Source organism: Lissotriton vulgaris, chromosome 11, assembly GCF_964263255.1.
Source record: "Lissotriton vulgaris chromosome 11, aLisVul1.2, whole genome shotgun sequence".
NCBI lineage: Eukaryota > Metazoa > Chordata > Amphibia > Caudata > Salamandridae > Lissotriton > Lissotriton vulgaris.
The window spans coordinates 1,039,789,408-1,039,810,091 of NC_141699.1; the positions used below are offsets into that span (position 1 = coordinate 1,039,789,408).

A 20,684-nucleotide genomic window follows, 5' to 3' on the forward strand; every position below is an offset into this window, starting at 1 on the left:
ACATTGTGATCATATTCTATAGACACATATGTACTTTATCCAACAATTAGATTTTCAGCAACAACTTATTTCTATATATGTATATATATGTCTATATATACACAAAGGTGCCCTCCATACTCCATAGATTCACGAGCCTATGTGGCTTGTCTGTACACCCTTTCCTCCCTATTGTTCCAGAGGCTTTCTTGGTAAAAGGGAAAGTTTCTCTATGAAGGAAACTTGGCCGGCTGTGCTGAATATGGTATTGGTGGAATATCTAGTTGAAGTACTGGACAGTGTAGCCTAACAGGTATAGGCTGCATTATTTGTCTTTAAATTCCCTCTTAAGTGTCTATGCAGGACTGCACAAAAAAGACAGCTTAAGAGATTATTTTTGATTGCTCCGGGGTCCCCGCACATGAGCGGGACTATTCACTAGATTATGACTATAACAGAGATACCCCTACTACAGAACTGGAGTTACAGGTAAGAAACTACTCCTTTTCTATATTAGTTAAGCTTCGGCTGGCATGAGAGACCACGAACCTTGGGGTGTCGTTTCCAAACTTATGCTGAAGTAAGACAGCACCTAGTCCCACCGGACTTACATCCACCATTATCTCTGTACATAAATTTGGGTTGAAGTATTTTCAATTTGCTGCTGTTGCTATGTCACTTTTTAATCTTCTCAAATACACTCTTACATTCCTTACTCCAAAAGAATGTCCCCTCCTTCTTTGTTAGCTCTTTAAGAGGTGAACAGACAGTAGCATAATCTTAGATTTAACAGGAACAAAAGCTAGCCATTCCCAAGAAAGAGAGCAATTCCGTTCTATCTTTTGGATAAGACATTGCTATTAGTGACTATACCTTTTTTTGGATCTGGTCTCATTCCTTTGCTTGAGAATATATGGCCATAAAATGTTAGTTCTGGTTTAGCAATTTCACACTTTTTTTTTAGAGTTTAATGTTAACCCAGCTTTCATAAGTTCTTTACAAACTGCTCTTAACGCTTGGTCGTGTTCATCTTCTGTTTTCCCAAAAACAAGAATATCATCACTATAATTCATTGAATTCTTTACCGGTCTAATGACATTTTTTATTATCTCTTAAAAAATCTCTATAGCCGAGCAGACTACAAAATTAAGCCTTTTGTAGCAGAATAGCCCCGTATGCTTAGAAAAAGTTGTACTATATCTTGATTTTTCATCAATTTCCAATTGATGATACCCCTTACAGAGGTCTAACTTCAGGAAAACTGTTGCCCCATTCAAAATACCAATCATATTGTTCAAATGAGGCCAAGGATGCCTCTTTCTCTCAATTACAGTATTCAGTATCCTCATGTCAACACAGATTCTAATCTGGCTTGTGTCCTTTTCAACTTTACCCTGCATGTGAATTGGAACGCTCATGTGCATTTGTGCAAATGGTTTCACTTACAAGCATGAAATAGCTTTTCCCTTTAATTTTCCTAGACCTTTTGTCAAACCGGGAAGCTCTCAGTATATGCTGTTCTGTTGTCACATGAAACGTCATGGCCAACAGTCTGATTAATTGAGCTGTGACATTACTTCGCAAACAAGGCCCAGCAGTTTCTCTTTTCAAGACATGTATTTCTTCCTGAAGAGACACCTTTCCATAAGATAAAATGCCTTCAAACTTCCCTTACCAAGTTATAGGGCGTTTTGCTCCCCATTGGAAACCCTTGACACTTGACGAGGCAAGGGAGGATTATCTACTATTTTGACATATTCAGTTGTACACATAATATTACATATTGTTCCACTGTCTAACCCAAAAGGGACTTTTTGAGATCCTACTAATATGTCAACAGACGCTGTTTTTTCAATATCTTCTTTTTTTAATAACATTTATCTTTTCATCGTCACTTCCTTCTGGCATTAAATATAATCGTTCTTGTTCAGATTCATCAGTGGAAGAATCATCAACACTTTCCATTTGTCTGATATACTTTGATTTTCCTTTCACCTGATGTTTCCACGTCTGTCCGTTGTCTCTTCTTTTGAATCTGGATACAGTGGAGAAATGGTTCATTCTTCTTGAGGGTCAAATCTTTCATTTATACTTTTCATGATTCCTTCATGTATTTTTATATGCATCTGGAAACGTGACAGGATTATCTTCCACTTTGTCACCCACTAAGTTAAGCAGTAGATCCTTTGCTTGTTCGTCAGTATATTTTTGCAGGTGGACTTTAAAAAATGTTCAAATCATCTTGTCCAATGTTTCCCACCTTTGAGCGGTTGTTTGCTCATCTGTAATATTAGATGGTAGGGGTCTTCTAGAAGTCATGCTGGACACATTTGCCTCTTCTTGAAAATATTCATCCATGTGTGTGTTTGCTGACACACTTGTTGAACTATCACCTTCTTCTAGTAATATAGCATCCATTTTGGATTGTTTAGCTGTTTAATATGGACTCCTATGTTATTAAATTGCATTGTCCCAAACCGTGCCTGATTACAAGATGGCCGCAGTTTGAGACACGCCAGGCGAGCTCATGTGAGGTTTGTTGCATGCATGCTCAAGTTTCATAAGAAAAGAGCTGCTCCTCGAGCTGCACAGCGGTAAGCGGTTTTCTCTATTTCTGTAAAAATAGTTCAATGGGAAGTGCGCATGAGAGAGCGATCGCACTAATTTAATTTTGCTGGCAATTTAATCTGAATACACTGGTTTTGGTTGTCTTTAGAGGACACACAGCAAGTGCTCTGACCGGGATCAGCAGACCAGGCTGAGGTAGTTGAATGTTTCGCATCCCATCCTCGTCGCCAACATGTGACGATGCAGGGCCTCGTTGTTAGTAAATTAGTTATTTTTACTGACAGAGAGCAGTCCTCTTGCTTTCCAACTTCTAATCTGAGTAACTGTCAAACTAGAACTTTCATACATTCTACATGGCCATGGCTACATGGCCACAGTTCTATATGTGACATCACTACATCCCTGTGGCTGCAGAAGTCCAAGGCAAAAAGTCATGGTCCTTTACAGTTGAAGAGGAATCTAATGCTGCTTCACAAGTACATAAAACAACATGAAAAAGGGGCGATCTATCTCCAGGGTGGTTTCAAGTGGTGAAGATCCTTCAACATATGATGAACTGGCTCACCTTTCCAGAAACATGCTAGACACAATAATCTTTCTCTTGATGTCACTACTGGGTTAAAAATGCATGTCGCCTGTCTTCCACAGTGTAGATGTCTGTTAGATCTTATATCTCACTCAACACAGACTGAGAAGTATTTAGGGATTTGTTTTCACTGTAAATCTACTTGGAAACAAGCTATTCAAGCAAGAAAATTTGCTTTCTACAAGGCCATTGGTGCCTTGCAGAATTTTGTAAGTAAAATTGGGGGGAAGGCCTGTGAAAGAGTTAATTGTCATTTATGAAGCCAAATGTGTGTCCATGGCAATTTACGGTTCAGGGGTGTGGGGCATCGATTCCGCAGTCTGTATTCAACAGATCGAGAATCGTTTTCTCCGGTACCTCTTAGGGGTACCAAAATCCACCCCAAATTATCTTAGACACATAGAACTTGGCCTTGCATACATTATGGACATTATTAAGACGGAACCCATCCTTTTATGGCACAAACTCTGGCTGACCACTGAAACCGTCTTCAATCGTAACATTATTTCTGACTGCTTACAACTGGATGGCGTTAAGCGTGTCAAGTGGCTATCGACAGTTGAAAATATGATGAATGACATTGGTCATCCTGAGTTTTTAAAAAAACCCTCGACCATGGAATCCATATCAAGGAAAGGGTTACGTAAAATGGTTATGGACCACCTAGAAAACAAAAGATGGAAGACAGAGAAACTAAAAAAGTCAGTCCTAGCCTATCAAAATATAACTCCTGAACAGGGCCCACAACTTTATCTTAATAGTGAGATAAATAGCTATGCTAGAATGCTTTTATCCAGATTTAGAATGGGTTCCTTTTTTCGAATAATCACATTTCCATCTTGTAATGATTGGTCGAGACAAACTTTGCCTTGTCCCTGTGATGATGTGGCCCTACAATCAAATTTGCACTGCACTTTATTCTGTAAATTTTATCTTGTTCCCAGAAAACTCTGTTAAGACCAATCCTTAGAGAGTGGGGGATCCGTTCTAGTAGAGAGGCGTTCTTTATACTACAAAGAATGGAAACCCCGAAAATAATTTTCACTCTTATTGAATTTTTGAAACTATTGGTGAAATTTAGAAATACAATGAACTGATTGTATATTCCTTTTTATATAAAAAACGTTGTAACCCATAGGGTCCTCTGAACCGCATAATTTTAACTGCTTTTTTTAAACATTTGTGGTATTCTTTTTGTATGAATATGACCATTATTTCCCCTTTTTCTTTTTCATCAAAAAAGTGTAATAATACTGGCCTTTTTGTGACATATAGTGAAATCTGTATGATGATCTTGATGTATTTTCAAATCCATGCTTTTGTGATATGAAATTTTATATCGAAATAAAGCTTTATTTGAATTTGTATATCTCACTCAACACAGACTGAGAAGTATTAGCTGGTGGTCTCACCATGAGTTTTAGTATCACTTTGCAAATAATTTAACAGTTGCTGATGGTTCTGTCGACTGGAATGCTGGCCAAAATTGTCACTTTTGAAGACTGCCATTTTGCTTTAGGCAGCCTTCCTAAAGAAAATTTCAGCTGACCCATAAGACTTGAACAACTATCGCCCCATATCCAACATTTCGATCCTGACAAAACTGCTCGAAAAATGTGTCCACATACAGCTTAGCAACTATATCGACCACTTCAATCTGCTAGATCAATTCCAATCAGACTTTCGATCTGGGCACAGTACCGAATCAGCCATGACCCACATTATAGATGACGGTCTACAAATACTGGATCAAAATAAAGCCTGTTTGCTAATCCTACTTGACTTATCCTCGGCCTTCGATACAGTCAAACACAGCAACCTACTAGATCTCTTGATACGTAGAATGGGTCTATCTGGAACAGTGTTAAACTGGTTCACTTCCTTCCTCCAAGACAGAACGCAAAGATTCAAGATCAACCAATCTTTATCTAACCCCATCCCAGTCACCTTGGGAGTACCCCAGGGATCGTCCCTCTCCCCTACACTCTTCAATCTGTTTATGGAACCACTCACTGAGCTTCTCAACTCCTCAAACATCCAATACCACATGAGCGCTGACGACATGCAGCTCTACATTAAGGTCAACTCTCTTGAAGACATCAAGTCCCTTAACTCAACGCTCCAAAAAACACAGATCTGGCTGGCAAATAACCATCTAAAACTTAACATACAAAAAAACAGAATTCCTCCTCATAGCTCCCCCAAACAAACCGACACGATCCGAGAATGGATGCAGCACCTAACTGCGCTCGATGGCCAACCTCGCATTATTGACTCTGCGAAATCCCTAGGAATAACTCTGGACAATACTCTGAACATACAGAAACACATAAGCGCTGCAACTAAAGGAGCCCATTTCCAGATGAACACCCTGAGAAGACTAAAGCCATTCATACCCGGGAATTACTTTAAACAGGCAGTCCAAACCCTAGTAGTCCCCAGAGTGGATTATGGGAGTGTTGCTCTCTGCGGCCTTCCCAGATAAACAACCGCTCCACTAAGAGCCTCAATCAATACTGCTGCCAGACTCCTCACTGGCTCTAGAAGAAACTGCCACATTTCCCCCGACCTTCCTGCCCTCAACTGGATGCCTTTTGAGGCCAGAATACATTTGAAAATCGCCTGTATGACTCACAAGGCACTGCACCAACAAACACCAAGATACCTTGCGGAGAAACTAGTACTATCTGGTATTAGCAGAGCAACTAAGAGTTCTGATAATCTTCTACTTAAGCTACAAAGTTTCTGCAAGAAAAGAACTTACTACCATACCTTCTCAGAAATGGCCCCAAGGATTTGGAACGCCTTACCCACAGAAACAAGACTGAATCCATCTGCTGCTTTCTTCAAAAAAGAAGTGAAAGCACTCCTCTTAGCTAGAGTCACCTGAACTTTGTTATAAATACCTGCTGATATGTGCCAGTCGATAACTTTTACCAGGAATGTATTTGCTTAAGTCATCGTATTCCTATGTATTTGTCAAATCACCTTTATGTGCCTTGTAAAGCGCTCGGATACTCGCAAGAGTCTTGTTCACGCTATACAAAACTGTAAAAATAAATAAAATAAAAATAAATAAATTGTCGAAGACAGTCGCTAATGATGAAATATTCAGTTATGCACTGTTTGGTCCAGCTTACAACCCTTCACAGCTGTAAGTCAAGTAGATCTAGAATGGGATGACTAAGTGGTGCCAGTAGATAAACTACCATTTTGGCTCCTCCTAATTTACCTGAGGATGACAAGAAGATTTCATTCTTTCAATGAAAAGGAACAAACATGGTTTGAACTTCTGATTCCCACAAAACACACAGACTATTTTAAGTGTGACTTAAAATAATCATCACTTAAGATGAGAGGATTCTACTGGAGGTATCAGATAGGCACACTAATTAAGATGACATATGGCATCTGGAGGATTTGTTGCTATTTTCCAAACGGCAACATTAATGAAAAGTGTCCTATTGTTCACAACTGAAAATTTTAATTCTGTTAATGACTCGTATGTGAGGATAATCCTTTCCTTCTTTGCTCTATTGTTTTACAGCAGCTATTTTAAAACAAACCTTTACCATCAAACCTAGGGAAAGGAAACATAAAATAATAACCAATGAAATACTGGAAATACAACAAAGTCCTTCTTCCATCGTCATTCCACCTCTTTCTTCGCACGGCCAAGATTCACTTTCAAACAAATCCACTGAGAAGGGGCCCGTCTCCCTTCTATGGCTTTGATGATTGTCAGATGGAGTTGCCCCCTGCTCAAATCTTGTCTGGAGTCCAGCATGCCACTTCATTGGCCCTGCCACAGAGATGCTGTGCAATCACTGAAATGTTGCTGAGATGCTGCTGTCCAGGCAGAAATACCAGAAGTCCTTGGCCAGCTCCAGCTCCGCTAGTGCTTTTGACCGGGTCCAGCTGAGATGGTTGATATACCACACTGCTGAGACATTGTCAGTCTACAGCCATCTCATATACCTATTCCGACCCTTCCGCACCCTTAGCATCCTTCTCTCTTCTATTTAGCCTCTGCCATTTGCCTCAGCTTGTACATCAGCACCCTTCATCCCTCTTATTGTTTTACAATCTGTGCAATAGTGGCTTTGATATCACATTTAATGGCAATATTCTTCTTCTTTGTATGTGTGTAAACTTGTATTAAAATTGACTTTAGTTATATTTGTGTGTATAACTACTATTCAATTGAAAACATTTATTAATTGCTATTTTGGGCCCTTGTATTGTATTCTAGAAGTCAGATAACTTTTAATGAAGCAGGTTTTTTTTCAAATGTTTTCATCTATTCTCTTTATATTTGTTTTTAGGATGCAAGGAAAGCATGTAGTGACACAACTCTTGCACAGGTAAAATATCTTTAATGTGTACTTTACTTGAAACATTTGCATGATCTTTAACTGTGAACTAGATCACGTTTTATTGTCTGTATTTTCTTGCTTGTTTTTCATGCTTTTGATCAAAACTGTACAGTTTTACCTTATCTGATAGAGACATCTAGCCGCAGATTCCGTTACTTAGAATATCTCCTCAGGTGTCAGACTGGGTCCGGAAAATCTTTTTTCCCCAGCAATACCTCTGCACGCCAGGAGGTGGTGTCGCCCGGCTCCATCCTGATGTTGTCCACGGAAGTGACGTCAATGGAGCCATATAAGCCCCTCCCGGCGTGCTGATGTCAGATTTCTTCTTTTCCGCTTCCTAGCGTGTATCCCAGAAGGTGATACATCTGGCCTGTTTTTGTTATCTTCAGGCCTTCTTAACGCCTTTTTGCGTCAGGAACAGTGTGTTCGATGCCTGCAGGCTTACAGCTATGTCGGTCCTGCTCGCAACAGATGACAGCGACGGTCCCTCATGAAAATTGTATGTGGTGCTTGGGCGAGCTCCACGACTCTGTGGAGTGCGACGCTTGCTGCCAGCTGCGGCCAAAATCCCTGCGGGAACGCCGCATGAAGCTGCTGTCTGCCCGGATGTCCTGGACCCCTCACGTCACTGGTCTCCTTCTCCAGCAGAGACGTCCACTTGGCGCCAGTCCTATCAGGAGGACGTTCCTATTCGAGCCAGGTCCTGGTACCGTTGCCGTCATTTGCCTTCCTCAGGAAAGCATAAATGGAAGTTGTGGAAGTGGTCAGCTTTTTGTCGACATAACATCGGGGCCCGCGCCTCCTGGTCTTTGCCTGACTCGGGACACCAGGAGTCAGATCCCGCATAACCCCTGTTTCCGGGTGTTAGGGCGAATCTACCGCAGATGGAAGACTACTGCAGGGCCCTGCAGTCCTTTCTTTGCTCCCCTCCCTTGGGGCGCCTTCGGGCCCCACAGGAGGGGTAGGAACTCAATTCGGGACTCCGCCGGCGAGTTTACCCTCGGCTCTGACCGAGTGCCCTGACTCCGACGTCAGCGCAACGTGGGGATGCGGCCCGGAGGGACCTCCCCGACATCTTGCCTTTCCATAGCGCCGTCGCACAGCCTTCCGAGGCTTCCTGCGACGTGGCTGGAGGTGGCTGCGACGCGGTGCGGTGCACAACACTGCTTCGGCACACTCTCTCCCTGCAGGTTTCCACCTCGGGGGATGTTGAGTCGACGCCGGACCGACTTCGGTCCGTCGAGGCCTTTTTGGAGGTAGCGGGCTCTAAGTCTCTTCGGCGCTGGTTCCTACTCCGGCTTTATTGGTGGGGATGTGGTCCCAGTGGATTCCCCACACCCTGAGTCATTTCATCGCTCTTTGGAGCGGGCGACAGTGGGGCATTTGCCTACTCATCCTTTTGCTGAGCATCTGTTAGGTGGCCTGATTAGCTTGCGTCCGTCACCTACTGATGAGTTGCTGTCAGTGCCTTGCAGGGCCACAGAGGCTAGTGGGATGTTAGCCAGGGCTGTTTGCAGGGCTACAGACATTTTGAGGATGCAGCCGCCCTCAGTCTCTAGACCTTCGGAGCCTTTGCTGGATCTTCTCCACCAGTGCGTGGGGGACATGGAGCCATTGTTGCCATTTGCGGAGTCATTATTTGACATCCTTCTTGGGACATGGGCGAGGCCCTTTTCGGGGGACACCATGGATCGTGCTCTGTCACATCGCCATTGCCTGGCTCCCGATTACCCTGCCTGTTTGGCCCTCCATCCTGGGGCTGGAGGACTTGTGATTCAGGCAGCTCTCTCTACCACTCCTGTTCCGTAGCATCCTCCCACTCAGGAGTCTCGATGGTTGGAGTCATGTGGCCGCGATGTGTTAGCATCCGCCAGCGACGTACTCCGGTCCCTAAACATGTTGTGTGCGTTTACATTTGCCCTTTGGGACTCTGTCGAGCAGCTCCTCCCCTCCTCGCCGGAGAGCTCTCGTGCCGATCTGGACGCCTCCTCCGTGATGGCCATGATATGGCGCAATTTTCGATTCGGTCTGCCATGGACACCACTGACTCCGTGAGTCGGGCTATGGCCAAGTCAGTTGTCATGCACCGCCATGCGTGGTTGCCTTTTCCCACAGCATGTTCAGGAGTGGCTTAGAGATCTACCATTTGATGGGGTCACTCTTTTTGAAGCCAATGCTGATTCGGCAGACAGGCTCCTCCTGTCTATGTTTGATCGTATTCCCATGTTTTAATCCTCGTAGGGGATTTTTGGTTTTGTGACTGTGCCGTCACTTTCTTTTCTGTTACCCATTGTGGGTTACAGATGTTCTGGGTTGTGTGGCTGTTCAGCCGTATTATTTCCTTATTCTGGTACAGCTGGTTAAGCTGTGTTTACCTTTCTTTTGAGCCTCTGCCTATGAGCTTGTCTCAAGAGGGACCCCTCTTTTGTAGGGTTGTGCCTTACCCTATGCAGGGTATTTTTTGGCTGTTCTAAATATACTCTTCCTTACCCAGGAAGTTTTGCTGCAAGTTGACAATTTGTACTGTTGTAGGATGTCTCCTCTGGTGAGATCCATGGGGTTGGGTTGTCTACGGTTGGTCCGTAGTACATCCCTGCCTCAGTAGGGGCGTCCTTCCCTGCTGTTTCGTTGGTGTTTTGTCACGCTTGTTTTTTTTCCTGGCGTGTTCTTGCAGCCTCACTGTGCCCGTCTTGCCTGTCTACAGGTGGACATGCGTCCCTAGGGGGCGGGTAGGCCACTCGGTTCCTTTCCTTAACAGTCTCTTCTGTAATCTGTGAATACTTCCCATATTGGTGCACACAGGTGTGCTCTACGGCTTTTCTTGTGGCTCAAGCACTGTCGGTGTTTTTGCCTAGGGCAAGAGGAGTTCCCGCCGGCTCTGTCTCGGCTGTGGGTTGCCTCCTACCCCACTTCCCTATCAGTGTCTCCGGTCACTTGCTTCTTGCAGGACAGGGGGTCCGGTTTGTCCGCTCCTGCCTGTGAATATTTCTTAGTTCTTCAAGGAGTGACTCTTGTCTATGACTTTGTGTGACCGGATCTGTGCTCCACTCCAGCTGTTTCTCGGGGTGTGCGTTCTTACTCACATTTGTAGCACTGGTGATGGGCTCCCCACCGCTGCTGTTCTGGGTGTCAGTTCTTAATCCCATTTCTGGCACAGTTGCTTCTTTAGGTAGCATTTCTGTGCATGTATTCTTCTCTGCATTCTCCTTGTTAGTAAACGGTGTTGGTCTATGGTGGTGTATGCTTTTTGGCGACAGGCTTCTGTCTGTGCCTTCTCTCGATACTTTACAGGCAGTACTGCGGTCTATGTTCCCGCCTGCCTCACGGGAGGCCAGGTTTCTTCTCCTTTGGGGTACTTTTTTTTCTGCGTTCTGTGACTGTTATGCTGCACACCGGTACAGTGGTACCGATTGAGCGACTCCCCTGTTTAGGGCTTCGTCCCTTCAGATATGTGTGGCAAAATTTCTTTGTGTATATGTCGTAGGGTCTACACGCCACGGGTGTGCTCGCATACTAGGTTCTTTTTGCCCTAGTATCGGGCCTTCTTGCTCACTCTCTCCTTCGGGATAGAGTCATCTGTGTGTTCTTGGCTTTGCAGGTTATCCACCCTCACAGTGGTATCTTTTGGTATGTTTGGCTACATGCCTATCTACTGAGCTTTTGCTCAATGGTGATTCTTCTGTCTCTGTTGGCACTAGACTCTGGGTTTGGCTCTGTTACTGTTGTCACATGTTCTATTGGGGTACACATTTGATGTGTGTTTTTTCTTACACACAAGGGCCTCCTGTTGCGGCTCCTGTTCTTGGCTGGACAGTCTTTGGACTGTCCCCCGTTTTATTTTGGCATCCACTGTGGTGTATGTTCAGTCGGTATGCTCTACCGTTTTCATGTTGCTTTGCCCCTTTGGGCCTTCGTTCCTCATTGATCATTGGGACTGGTGCTGGGATTCTTCTTTGAAGGAGTCACTGCATTATTTCTTACGTTGGCACTGACCTTTCTAGTTCTGTATTTCCTTTCGTCTGTGTCTGGACGAGCAGGGTCTCAAAGCCCTCTCCCCGGATTTTGGTGTCTTTGCCATCGCTTGTTCATGTTCCTTATGGCGTTTCCTGGGTCTAATGTCAGTTGCCCTGGCATTGCGGTTCCCACCGCGTTTCGTCAGCCTTTTGACGATTATGTTCTCCTGGAACTTGGTGGTTGTTTCGCAGACCCTCCTCCAATGGGGTATGGCTTTGGAATCTATTCTAAGTTAAGGGATCTGCTCCTAGATGTCTCTATCAGATGGAAGAGTTACTTACCTTCGGAAACGATATATCTGGTTGAGACACAGTCTAGCCGCAGATTCCTTAACGCCCGCCCATCCTCCCCGCTCTGCGACAGCCTTTTCATATGGTGTTTTTCCACCTAGCTCCCCCCTTTTCTGGTGGCTTTGCTCTTCTGGATTTGTGCTCTCGCTCCTCACTCTGGGATAGTGTGTGTTGATCTGCGTGGGGCCCTTCGGCCTCCCCTCCGTCCTAGTGTTTGCCTTTGGGTCAGGGGGTGGTGTTCGGCTTTCGAGCCCTTTGGCTCTCCACTCTGTCCATGTTTTTAGGTGGTTAAAGTCTATACTTTTCACTGCCTTCTCATGTTGCTCCACCTGTGTTCCTCACACGTGGAGTTATTCAATTTTTAATTCCCGTCCACCACCCACGCCTGTGCGTGTAGTGAACTTTCTGGTGGTCGTTCACTTCTAGTCACTTGTCTTGTGACATGTTGCTTCAATATTGTTTTTCTTTTAATTTCCCTCCTGTGGTGACAAGCTGTGCCTCGCTTGTCATATCTTTTGTGCCGCAGCCGTTACCCCCTCGAGGTGGGGCACGGCTTGGCAATTTGTTGGTCCCTTGCTTGCAGCGCGTGCTCTGTGAGCTCCCTTCAGTCTCTCCGGGTACTGGGTGCTTTTTCAACTTCTATTGTTTCTCATTCTAAATGATTTGACTCTCATTTTCATGTTACTTATCGTTGTTGTTTCAACGATTTTGCTAATTTTGAACACACACTGTTCCTATGCTATCATAGTTTTTTGCATGGCTCCGTGTTGTGGCGTGGAAATGTTTCCTGTAGAAAACTGACGTCAGCACGCCGGGAGAGGCTTATATGGCTCCATTGACGTCACTTCCGTGGACGACGTACAGACAGACTGAGTAGGGCGACGCCACCTCCCGGCGTGCAGAGGCATTGCTGGGGAAAAAAGATTTCCTGGATCTAGTCTGACGCCTGGGGAGACATTCTAAGTTAAAGAATCTACGGCTAGACTGTGTCTCTACCAGATATTTCATTACCAAAGGTAAGTAACTCTTCCTTCAGAATCTGTCTGCCTCAGTTGCTAAAGCCATACCTCTTTAACGTTGTAGCCAAAGCACATTTAATTCTTTACTGCTTTAGTTCTTACATTGTTTCAGGACTTAAGCTTTAAATCTAGCATAGTGCATTAAAAGCCTTGGCTTTCAAAAGTTACCACCTAATGTCTTCATTCGTCCTGGACACTAAAGTTGAGCCAGAGAATCTTCTTTAGCACACTGCTGCTGGTGGTTCTACTATTTATCCCATATTTTTGCACGTTCCATTCCTGCAATTAAATACATTGTCCTGACTGACTTTGCTGAGTGATTGAGCGGTGTGTGCCAGAATTCACTTCAGGGAAAACAGTGGGGTAAGATTCCAATTCGCAGCACAATGGTTCAAGTAACTCGTGCAGGGTTTTCAACACCTTGAAGTTGGTCAGATAGTTTGAGACTCCTCTCCTCTAGGCTACATGGATAAGAAGGGAAGTGTGGCACAGGGTGTTTGAAGTTGCACAAAAATTCTCTTAACATACCTGCTAATATCCTACAAATAGGGTGGGGAACACTACTTTGGAATGTAGCTCGTATTAACCAATATTAGTGCCTTAATTTGTTTATGTAAATAATTTTAAAAAAAAATATGTGTTCATATCTCTACCTATGCGGGACATTCTCTTATTGAGAACTAAGCCTTTTGGTGATATTCAGTAGTGTAAGCAATGAAATCGTATCAGTCTGGTTCAAATCCCATAGAACATGTATTCCCCTCTCTGGAATTATCAGCTTTTTATGGGATTGCAATGCAACCTATTCAAATTGTGCTAATCCTTCATAGAGTCATTTTCTAAGTAGCTTTGGTTAGAGTCAAGAATTGCCACTTAGTCCCCACTTCATGAGCCTGGTGTCCTGTTTGAGCATATGCTCAAGAATTAAAGTCTTAGACCATGCTTGGAATAGGGTCTTGTTCTTGAAGGTTCCATCAAATTGCTTTCTTCTCCGTGTCCCATTTGTTTTTCTAGAGAATATATCTCATTGAGCTCCCCAATCTTGATCATCAGGGGGCAGTCCCTCATGACCATCTGAACAGGCTGTGGTTGGCGGCAGTCTTTTGCCATTTTGAGGACTAATAGCAGCACCCATTGACTAGGATTTACTAGCCTCCACTATAATATATTTTCAGTGTCCGATGCAAAAAACACTAGTTTGTGTTCACTTTTTTAATGAACATGGATGTTCAAGGGTATTAAGTGCCGCAGTTGCTGATCTCGGTGGTGGTTCTGTTTTCTGAATATGGGGCTGAGAGCTGCATGTTTCTACTTGGCTCACAACAAGCTTGATGGCCATGTTGTAATTTTGCTGACCTGATATGCTGGTGGTCAACTTGCCTGGATGGAAACCTTGTAGCTGTAGGAGTTGAAAGATATGGAAATATTGCATTGATGCTGAGAAAAAGGACACTCTATCATGGGATTCTTTTGAGTATCCAGAAATAAGTTGAATCTGAAAGACACGTCAGTGATAGATTCCTTACCTTAGAATATCCCCAGGCGTCAGACTGGATCCGGAAATTTTTTGCGTAGCAGTACCCTTGCACGTCGGTAGGCGTCGTCTGCGGCTCCGCATCCGTCATCGGCGTCGTGGGCGCCGTGATGACGTCGTCGGAGTACTTAGACGCCGCCTCCGCGTGCTGACGTCAGTTCTTCTTTTTTGCCGCGCCAGCTAGCGCAGATCTGGAAAAAGTTGTATCCAAGTCACTTTTTGACTAACCTTGTGAGATCCTTTTTGATCCATTTTTCGAAGTTTATCGACTCAGACGGTGCCGGTTGGGATGCCCGGGTTCAAGCCCTGCGCCGACTGCAACCGACTGATGTCGGTTACCGACCCCCATCGCCGGTGCCTACACTGTTTGGGCCTGAACCACGACGACAAGGCCTGCTCCGACTGCCGGGCCCTGACGACTAAGGCTAGACGGGAGCAGTCCCGCAAGCGACTCGAGCTTCGGCAGTCTGCCCCGCACTGCTCGAGGTCCCGGTCCGAAAGTAAGTCGAGGGACCGGTCGAGGGACCGGTCGCGGGGCCGGAGCCCCCACAGTTCCGGGAGTTGTCATTGGTCTTCGGGCTCGAAGTCCTCAGGTAAGAGGCACAAGAAGTCGAAGAGGCACCATCGCTCTTCTGACTCCCCCCGACGCTCGCGCGACGCGGCCGGGGGTTCGGGCGACACCGCCCACGTGGCTCCGCAGGACCCGCTGGTGTCTCGACCTGCCCCACATCCGCCGGTCCCTGGGCAGGACGCGACGCCGGAGGAGATTGCTGACTTCCTCATGGCCATGAGGGCGCTCGCTCCCCTGTCTGGTTCCGTGGCGCCTTCGAGCCAAGCGGTTCCGACTGGGTCCCCACGCGGGCCGGTTGCTTCGGCACCAGCGCCGTCCGGGGCTTCGGCCTCGGTGCCGTCGGTGACTTCGGTCCCGACGTCGCAGGGCCCCACTGGGTCCGGTTCCGGATCCGGGTCGTCGCCAGTCGACTTAACGACCTCGCCGACGCCGGCCCCTCGGGTGTCGCCACCGGCGCCGTCCCAGGACGACGTCGTCCCTGGACGACGTCGTCCCTGGTCCTGTCCTTGATTCGGGTCTGGCGTCGTAGCGGCGCCGCTCGGTGGCAGTATTCGACGCCGCTAGGAGATTTTTATTTCAATGACCCGGACCCATCTTTTGAGCCTGAGTACCAGGCTGTCACCTTACCAGCGCCCCACGGGTGTTTACGAAAGTGATGGCGGTGGTTGCAGCTCATCTACGCAGGTTAGAGGTTTCGGTCTTCCCCTACCTCGACTACTGGTTGTTGAAGGCGGGCTATCCCCAGACAGTCGTCAGCCACCTCCAGACAACGGCAGACCTCTTGCACCAGCTGGGGTTCTCCATCAATGTGCCGAAGTCACACCTGTGTCCCTCTCAGAAGCTCCTTTTCATTGGAGGGGTTCTCGACTCTGCGCAGTTTCGGGTTTACCCACCCGAACAGCGGGTTCGGGATATACAGGCTCTGATTCCGATCTTTCAGCCTTTATCCCAAGTTTCGGTCAGGTTGACGCTGCAGCTTCTGGGGCTGATGGCTTCCTGCATCCTTCTGGTGCATCACGCCCGTTGACGGATGCGGGCTCTGCAGTGGGACCTAAAGTTTCAGTGGGCCCAGCATCAGGGCAACCTGTCCGACCATGTCCTGATCTCGGAGGGCACTGCGAGACAGCTGCAGTGGTGGCTCACGGACCGCGATTGGGTCAGCGGCAGATCCCGCTCCCTTCCCCAACCGGAGCACATGGTTGTGACGGACGCGTCCCTCCAGGGCTGGGGAGGCCACATGGGAGAGGCGGAGATCAGAGGTCTCTGGTCTCCGGCGGAGTCCCGGCTCAATATCAACCTTTTGGAGCTACAGGTGATTCCTCTAGCACTGAAGGCATTCCTCCCCTCTGTCCGGGGGAGTGTAGTGCAAGTGTTCATGGACAACACCACCGCCATGTGGTACTGCAACAAACAGGGCGGGTTGGGGTCGTGGACCCTCTGCCAAGAGGCTCTGCGCGTCTGGCAATGGCTGGAGCATCAGGGCGTGACCCTGGTGGTTCAACACCTGGCAGGTTCTCTGAACGCCAGGGCGGACGAACTCAGCCGCCGGTGCATGATGGATCACGAATAGCGTCTGAACTCGGACGTGGCGCAAGGTCTCTTTCTGCAGTGGGGAGAGCCTTGGTTAGATCTATTCGCCACCGAAGAAAACGCGCAATGTCATCAGTTCTGCGCGTTGGAATTTCCAAGGCAGTACTCGCTCGCTCGGAGACACTTTTCGTCGCTAGTGGAGTTGCGGTCTGTTGTACGCCTTTCCGCCTACACCACTTCTGCCCAGAGTGCTGAAGAAGATCAAGCGCGACCGGGCACAAGTCATCCTTGTGGCTCCGGACTGGGCACGAAGGTACTGGTATCCCGAGCTACTCAGTATGTCAGTCGATCCCCCAGTTCGTCTGCCTCTTCAGGAGGACCTTCTGTCGCAGCAGCAGGGGACGGTCCTCCACCCGAACCGGTCAAGTCTCCACCTCCATGCTTGGAGATTGAGCGGCGACAGTTGAGGCCATTTGACTTGCCTTCTGAAGTCTGTAACATCATTCTGGCAGCCAGGCGTCCCTCCACAAAGTCGGTATACGCCTGCAGATGGAACAGATTTGTGGCATGGTGCACAGCAAAGGCTGTGGATCCTCTCTCTGCCCCTCTTTCTGAGGTTCTCCTCTTCCTTCTTTCTCTTGCCCAGCAGCTATCAAGGGCTACCTTTCTGCCCTTTCAGCCTTCCTGCGGCTGCCTGACCTGCCATCTTTGTTCAAGTCCCCTATTGTAAATCGATTTCTGAAAGGCATCACACACACGTTTCCACCTGTTCCCTTCGTGATGCCTCAATAGGACTTGAACCTGGATCTTACTTTTCTGATGTGCGCTCCCTTTGAGCCACTTCATAACTGTCCCTTCGCCTTCTTATTCTGAAGACTGCTTTCCTGATTGCCGTCACCTCTGCCAGGAGAGTGAGTGAGCTCCAGGCTTTATCCTCTAAACCTCCTTTCCTCTCTGTTCATCCGGACAAGGTTGTGTTGCGGACGAGACCTTCGTTCCTGCCCAAGGTTGTCACGGCCTTCCACATCGGGCAGGCCATTACCTTTCCCACCTTCTTTCCGCCTCCGCATCTCTCGAAAGAAGAAGAGAGGCTCCACCGTCTGGACCCAAAACGTGCGCTCTCGTTCTATCTGTATCGCGCACGCCAGTTCCGGGTGGATGACCAACTCTTTGTTGGTTACGTGGGCGCTAAGAAGGGAAAGGCGGTGCACAAGCGGACACTCTCGCTGTGGATCATCTTGTGTATCCAGGCGTGTTACTCCTTGACTAAGAAGGAACCCCATGTTGGGCTGAGGGCTCATTCCACTCAAGCCACGGCGATTGCAACTGCCTTGGGCCGAGGAGTGCCCTTGCAGGACATTTGCCAGGCAGCTACGTGGGCCTCGCTGCACACGTTTGCAAGACACTATTGCCTGGACAGCCAAGTCCGGAGGGGTGGCTTCTTTGGCCGTTCCGTCCTCCAGGACTTTCTGGTGTGATTATTGGTTCGCAGACCCACCACCGAGGTTGGTATTGCTGGGGTATCTATTCTAAGGTAAGGAATCTATCACTAACGTGTCTCTTTCAGATGCACAAGTTACTACTTGTGTAACGATATATCTGTAAGAGACATTAGTTAGTGATAGATTCCTTACTGTAGTCCGATGACGTCATCAAGGCACCGACGACGGACGCAGAGCCGCAGACGACGCCTACCGACGCGCAAGGGTACTGCTACGCAAAAAAATTCCGGATCCAGTTTGACGCCTGGGGATATTCTAAGGTAAGGAATCTATCACTAGCTAATGTCTTACAGATATATCGTTACACAAGTAGTAACTTGTGCATCTAGCTGTCAGAGCACATACAGGATTAATGGAACACAGTAAAAAATAACAAGTTGGAAAGAAATGCCCACTAGAGGCAATATTTTTAACTCCCTCTTTCTTATGTTTCAATTTTAAAAGGATTTTAAATTAGTTAGATTAGTCTGCTCTTTCTTTAGAAAACACTACTTTACTTCCTCTTTTAAAACTCTAGAACTGGGGTAGGCACATTAAGTGGCAATTTAAGCCACCACACCTTTGAGACAGCCCTTCCTTAGTGCAGAGCAGGGTCTGTGAGGCAGTTTGTTTTTCCGGCTCTTCAGAGAAGGATCCCCGAATGCTGCTGCCTTTCTAGTGCTCTTTTATGGCGAAAAACAGACTTTTTAAAGCTTCACTCGAGGTCCTTTACTTGCCTGTATTGTTTTTTTGTTTATTTTTTTCAAGCGCTTGTTCACTTTGTATGTACCAGTTAGTCACTTTCTCCACTCAGCTTAGAGGGGAGCGCCATCGTTCTGTTGGCTGGCGATATCTCTTTTGGTAACAGACAAGCCCATCCACAGCAATGCCATTTTATTGTGGTCTTTATAGAAGGGATAGTTTGGGGTCATGCTGTATAGCCCGTCCCAGTGCACTGCCCAGACAGGAGAATGTTGCTCCAGTAAAAGGCCAATTTGCGGTAGCATCAACGTATTTTTTTTTGTTGATAATAACGTTTATTTGGTTTTTAAGAACAAAATACATTGGTAGCAAATCAGACACATTATTTGAACACAGTATGATCAGGAGAGGACGACAGACTCATAAGGCACTTGTGGAATGAGTACAGCACCTGCCTGTAAATATTCATGTACAGGACATTCACGAACCTCTCACACAGGCAGTAAATTGAACCATTTGCCCCATATTTTGCCAAAAAGTTCATGGCATCCCTGGGCCTCAAAGAGGGGCTCCTCCTGGGCTCCACACCAGTCCACTCACTGTCTCCACCTCTACATAGTAGGGGGCTTGGCTTGGAACCAGAGCGCCGCTATGTTGCGTTTCGCCACAGCTACTTCCGTACCCAGGAAGCGCCTATCAGCCCGGGATCCATCAATGCCATCAAACACCCCCAGGATCAGGCGCAGCGGGTCGTGGGGGACCTCCCACCCAAGCGTTTGCGTGAGTTCGAGTTCTACCCCCGCCCAGAACAGCGCAAGGGCAGGACATTGCCACACCATGTGATAAAAATCAGCTGGAGCGTGACTGCAGTGCGTGCAGGATGAGGAGGGTTGCATGCGGTCTCTGTACAGGCTCGCTGGGGTTGGGTATGCTGGGTGGAGATAATAGAGTTGGACTAGACGCAGCTTGGAGGAGGTCGTCAAGGTCTTGGGGGGGCCATAAGGGCGTCCCTCCAATACGCTTCTTCCTAGGGGCCCAGCCACCCCTCCCAGCGGGCACGAAGCAGGTCTAGGGATGCGGGGCCATTATTTACTAACGAGCGATAAAACCGCGACACTCCCCCTCTGCCCAGGTTCCCCATCATCACTTGGGCCTCCAAGGGGCTGAATTCTGGGAAGGAGGTGGGGGATGGTATGTGAGCTTGGAGGGCATGTCTCAGCTAGAAAAATTTGTAAAATTGGGAGGAGTGGAGGGAGTAACGGTGTTGTAGGTCTGCAAACGATCTGACATGGCAAACGATCTGACATGGTCCCCCACCCAGATGTCTCCCAATAGCGAGATCCCGATGTGGTCCCATCTGTGAAAGTCTTGGGGAGACGAGACCTCTTCCAGTCAAGCCCCATTCCACAGAGGAGTTTGTCTGGTGAGTTTCCGATCCCACTTTACGTGGCGTTGAAAGGCTCGCCATGCCATAAGCACTGGTTCGAGGCATGTGGGCTGCTGAATTCATATCTGTGCATAGATCGCCGCCTAGTGTTGGGTCTGGATGATTGCACATTGTTGTCCTGGAAGAGTCTTCGAAGTATCACGAGACAGGTGGCTCCTCCCTCAGACTACAGTGCGCATGGGCATCCTCTCCATCCCCAGATTGTTTTTCTCTGCCATTGGGTTCGGATGTCTTTTCCTTCTCTCCAAGTTCGAAATCTAGAAAACTTCTTAAAAGGCCAAAAGGCCTTCGGATACCGTCCGTATTGTTAAGCGCTCGGTGCCGATCTACTTTTTACAACTCGGTTGCACTCCAGTCGTCGAATCGGGCCGTGAGGCCTTCTCGACACCACGTGGACCGACCGTCCATGGAACGAAGCCCGTTCAAGTACTGCCCTCAGTGCAACTCGAAGTTCCCGCACATAGACAAGCATCCTGTGTGCAACAAATGCCTATCTCCGGATCACAACGAAGATAGTTGCCTGGCCTGTGCCCAGTTCAGATCTAAAAAGACTATTCGGAATCGACGGGCGGCAAGGCAAGAAATGC

At 47.2% G+C, this 20,684-nt stretch overlaps 1 protein-coding gene across 2 annotated transcripts in view; it reads left to right on the forward strand.

Moving 5' to 3' along the window:
• The window catches only part of GNB4 (G protein subunit beta 4), a 699,556-nt gene that overhangs the window by 312,043 nt on the left and 366,829 nt on the right, over positions 1-20,684 (forward strand). For both annotated transcript variants that reach the window (XM_086944371.1, XM_086944370.1), the window contains one exon: positions 7,459-7,497. In XM_086944371.1, coding sequence (XP_086800497.1) covers positions 7,459-7,497 — 39 coding nt within the window. The remainder of the gene's footprint in view (positions 1-7,458; positions 7,498-20,684) is intronic.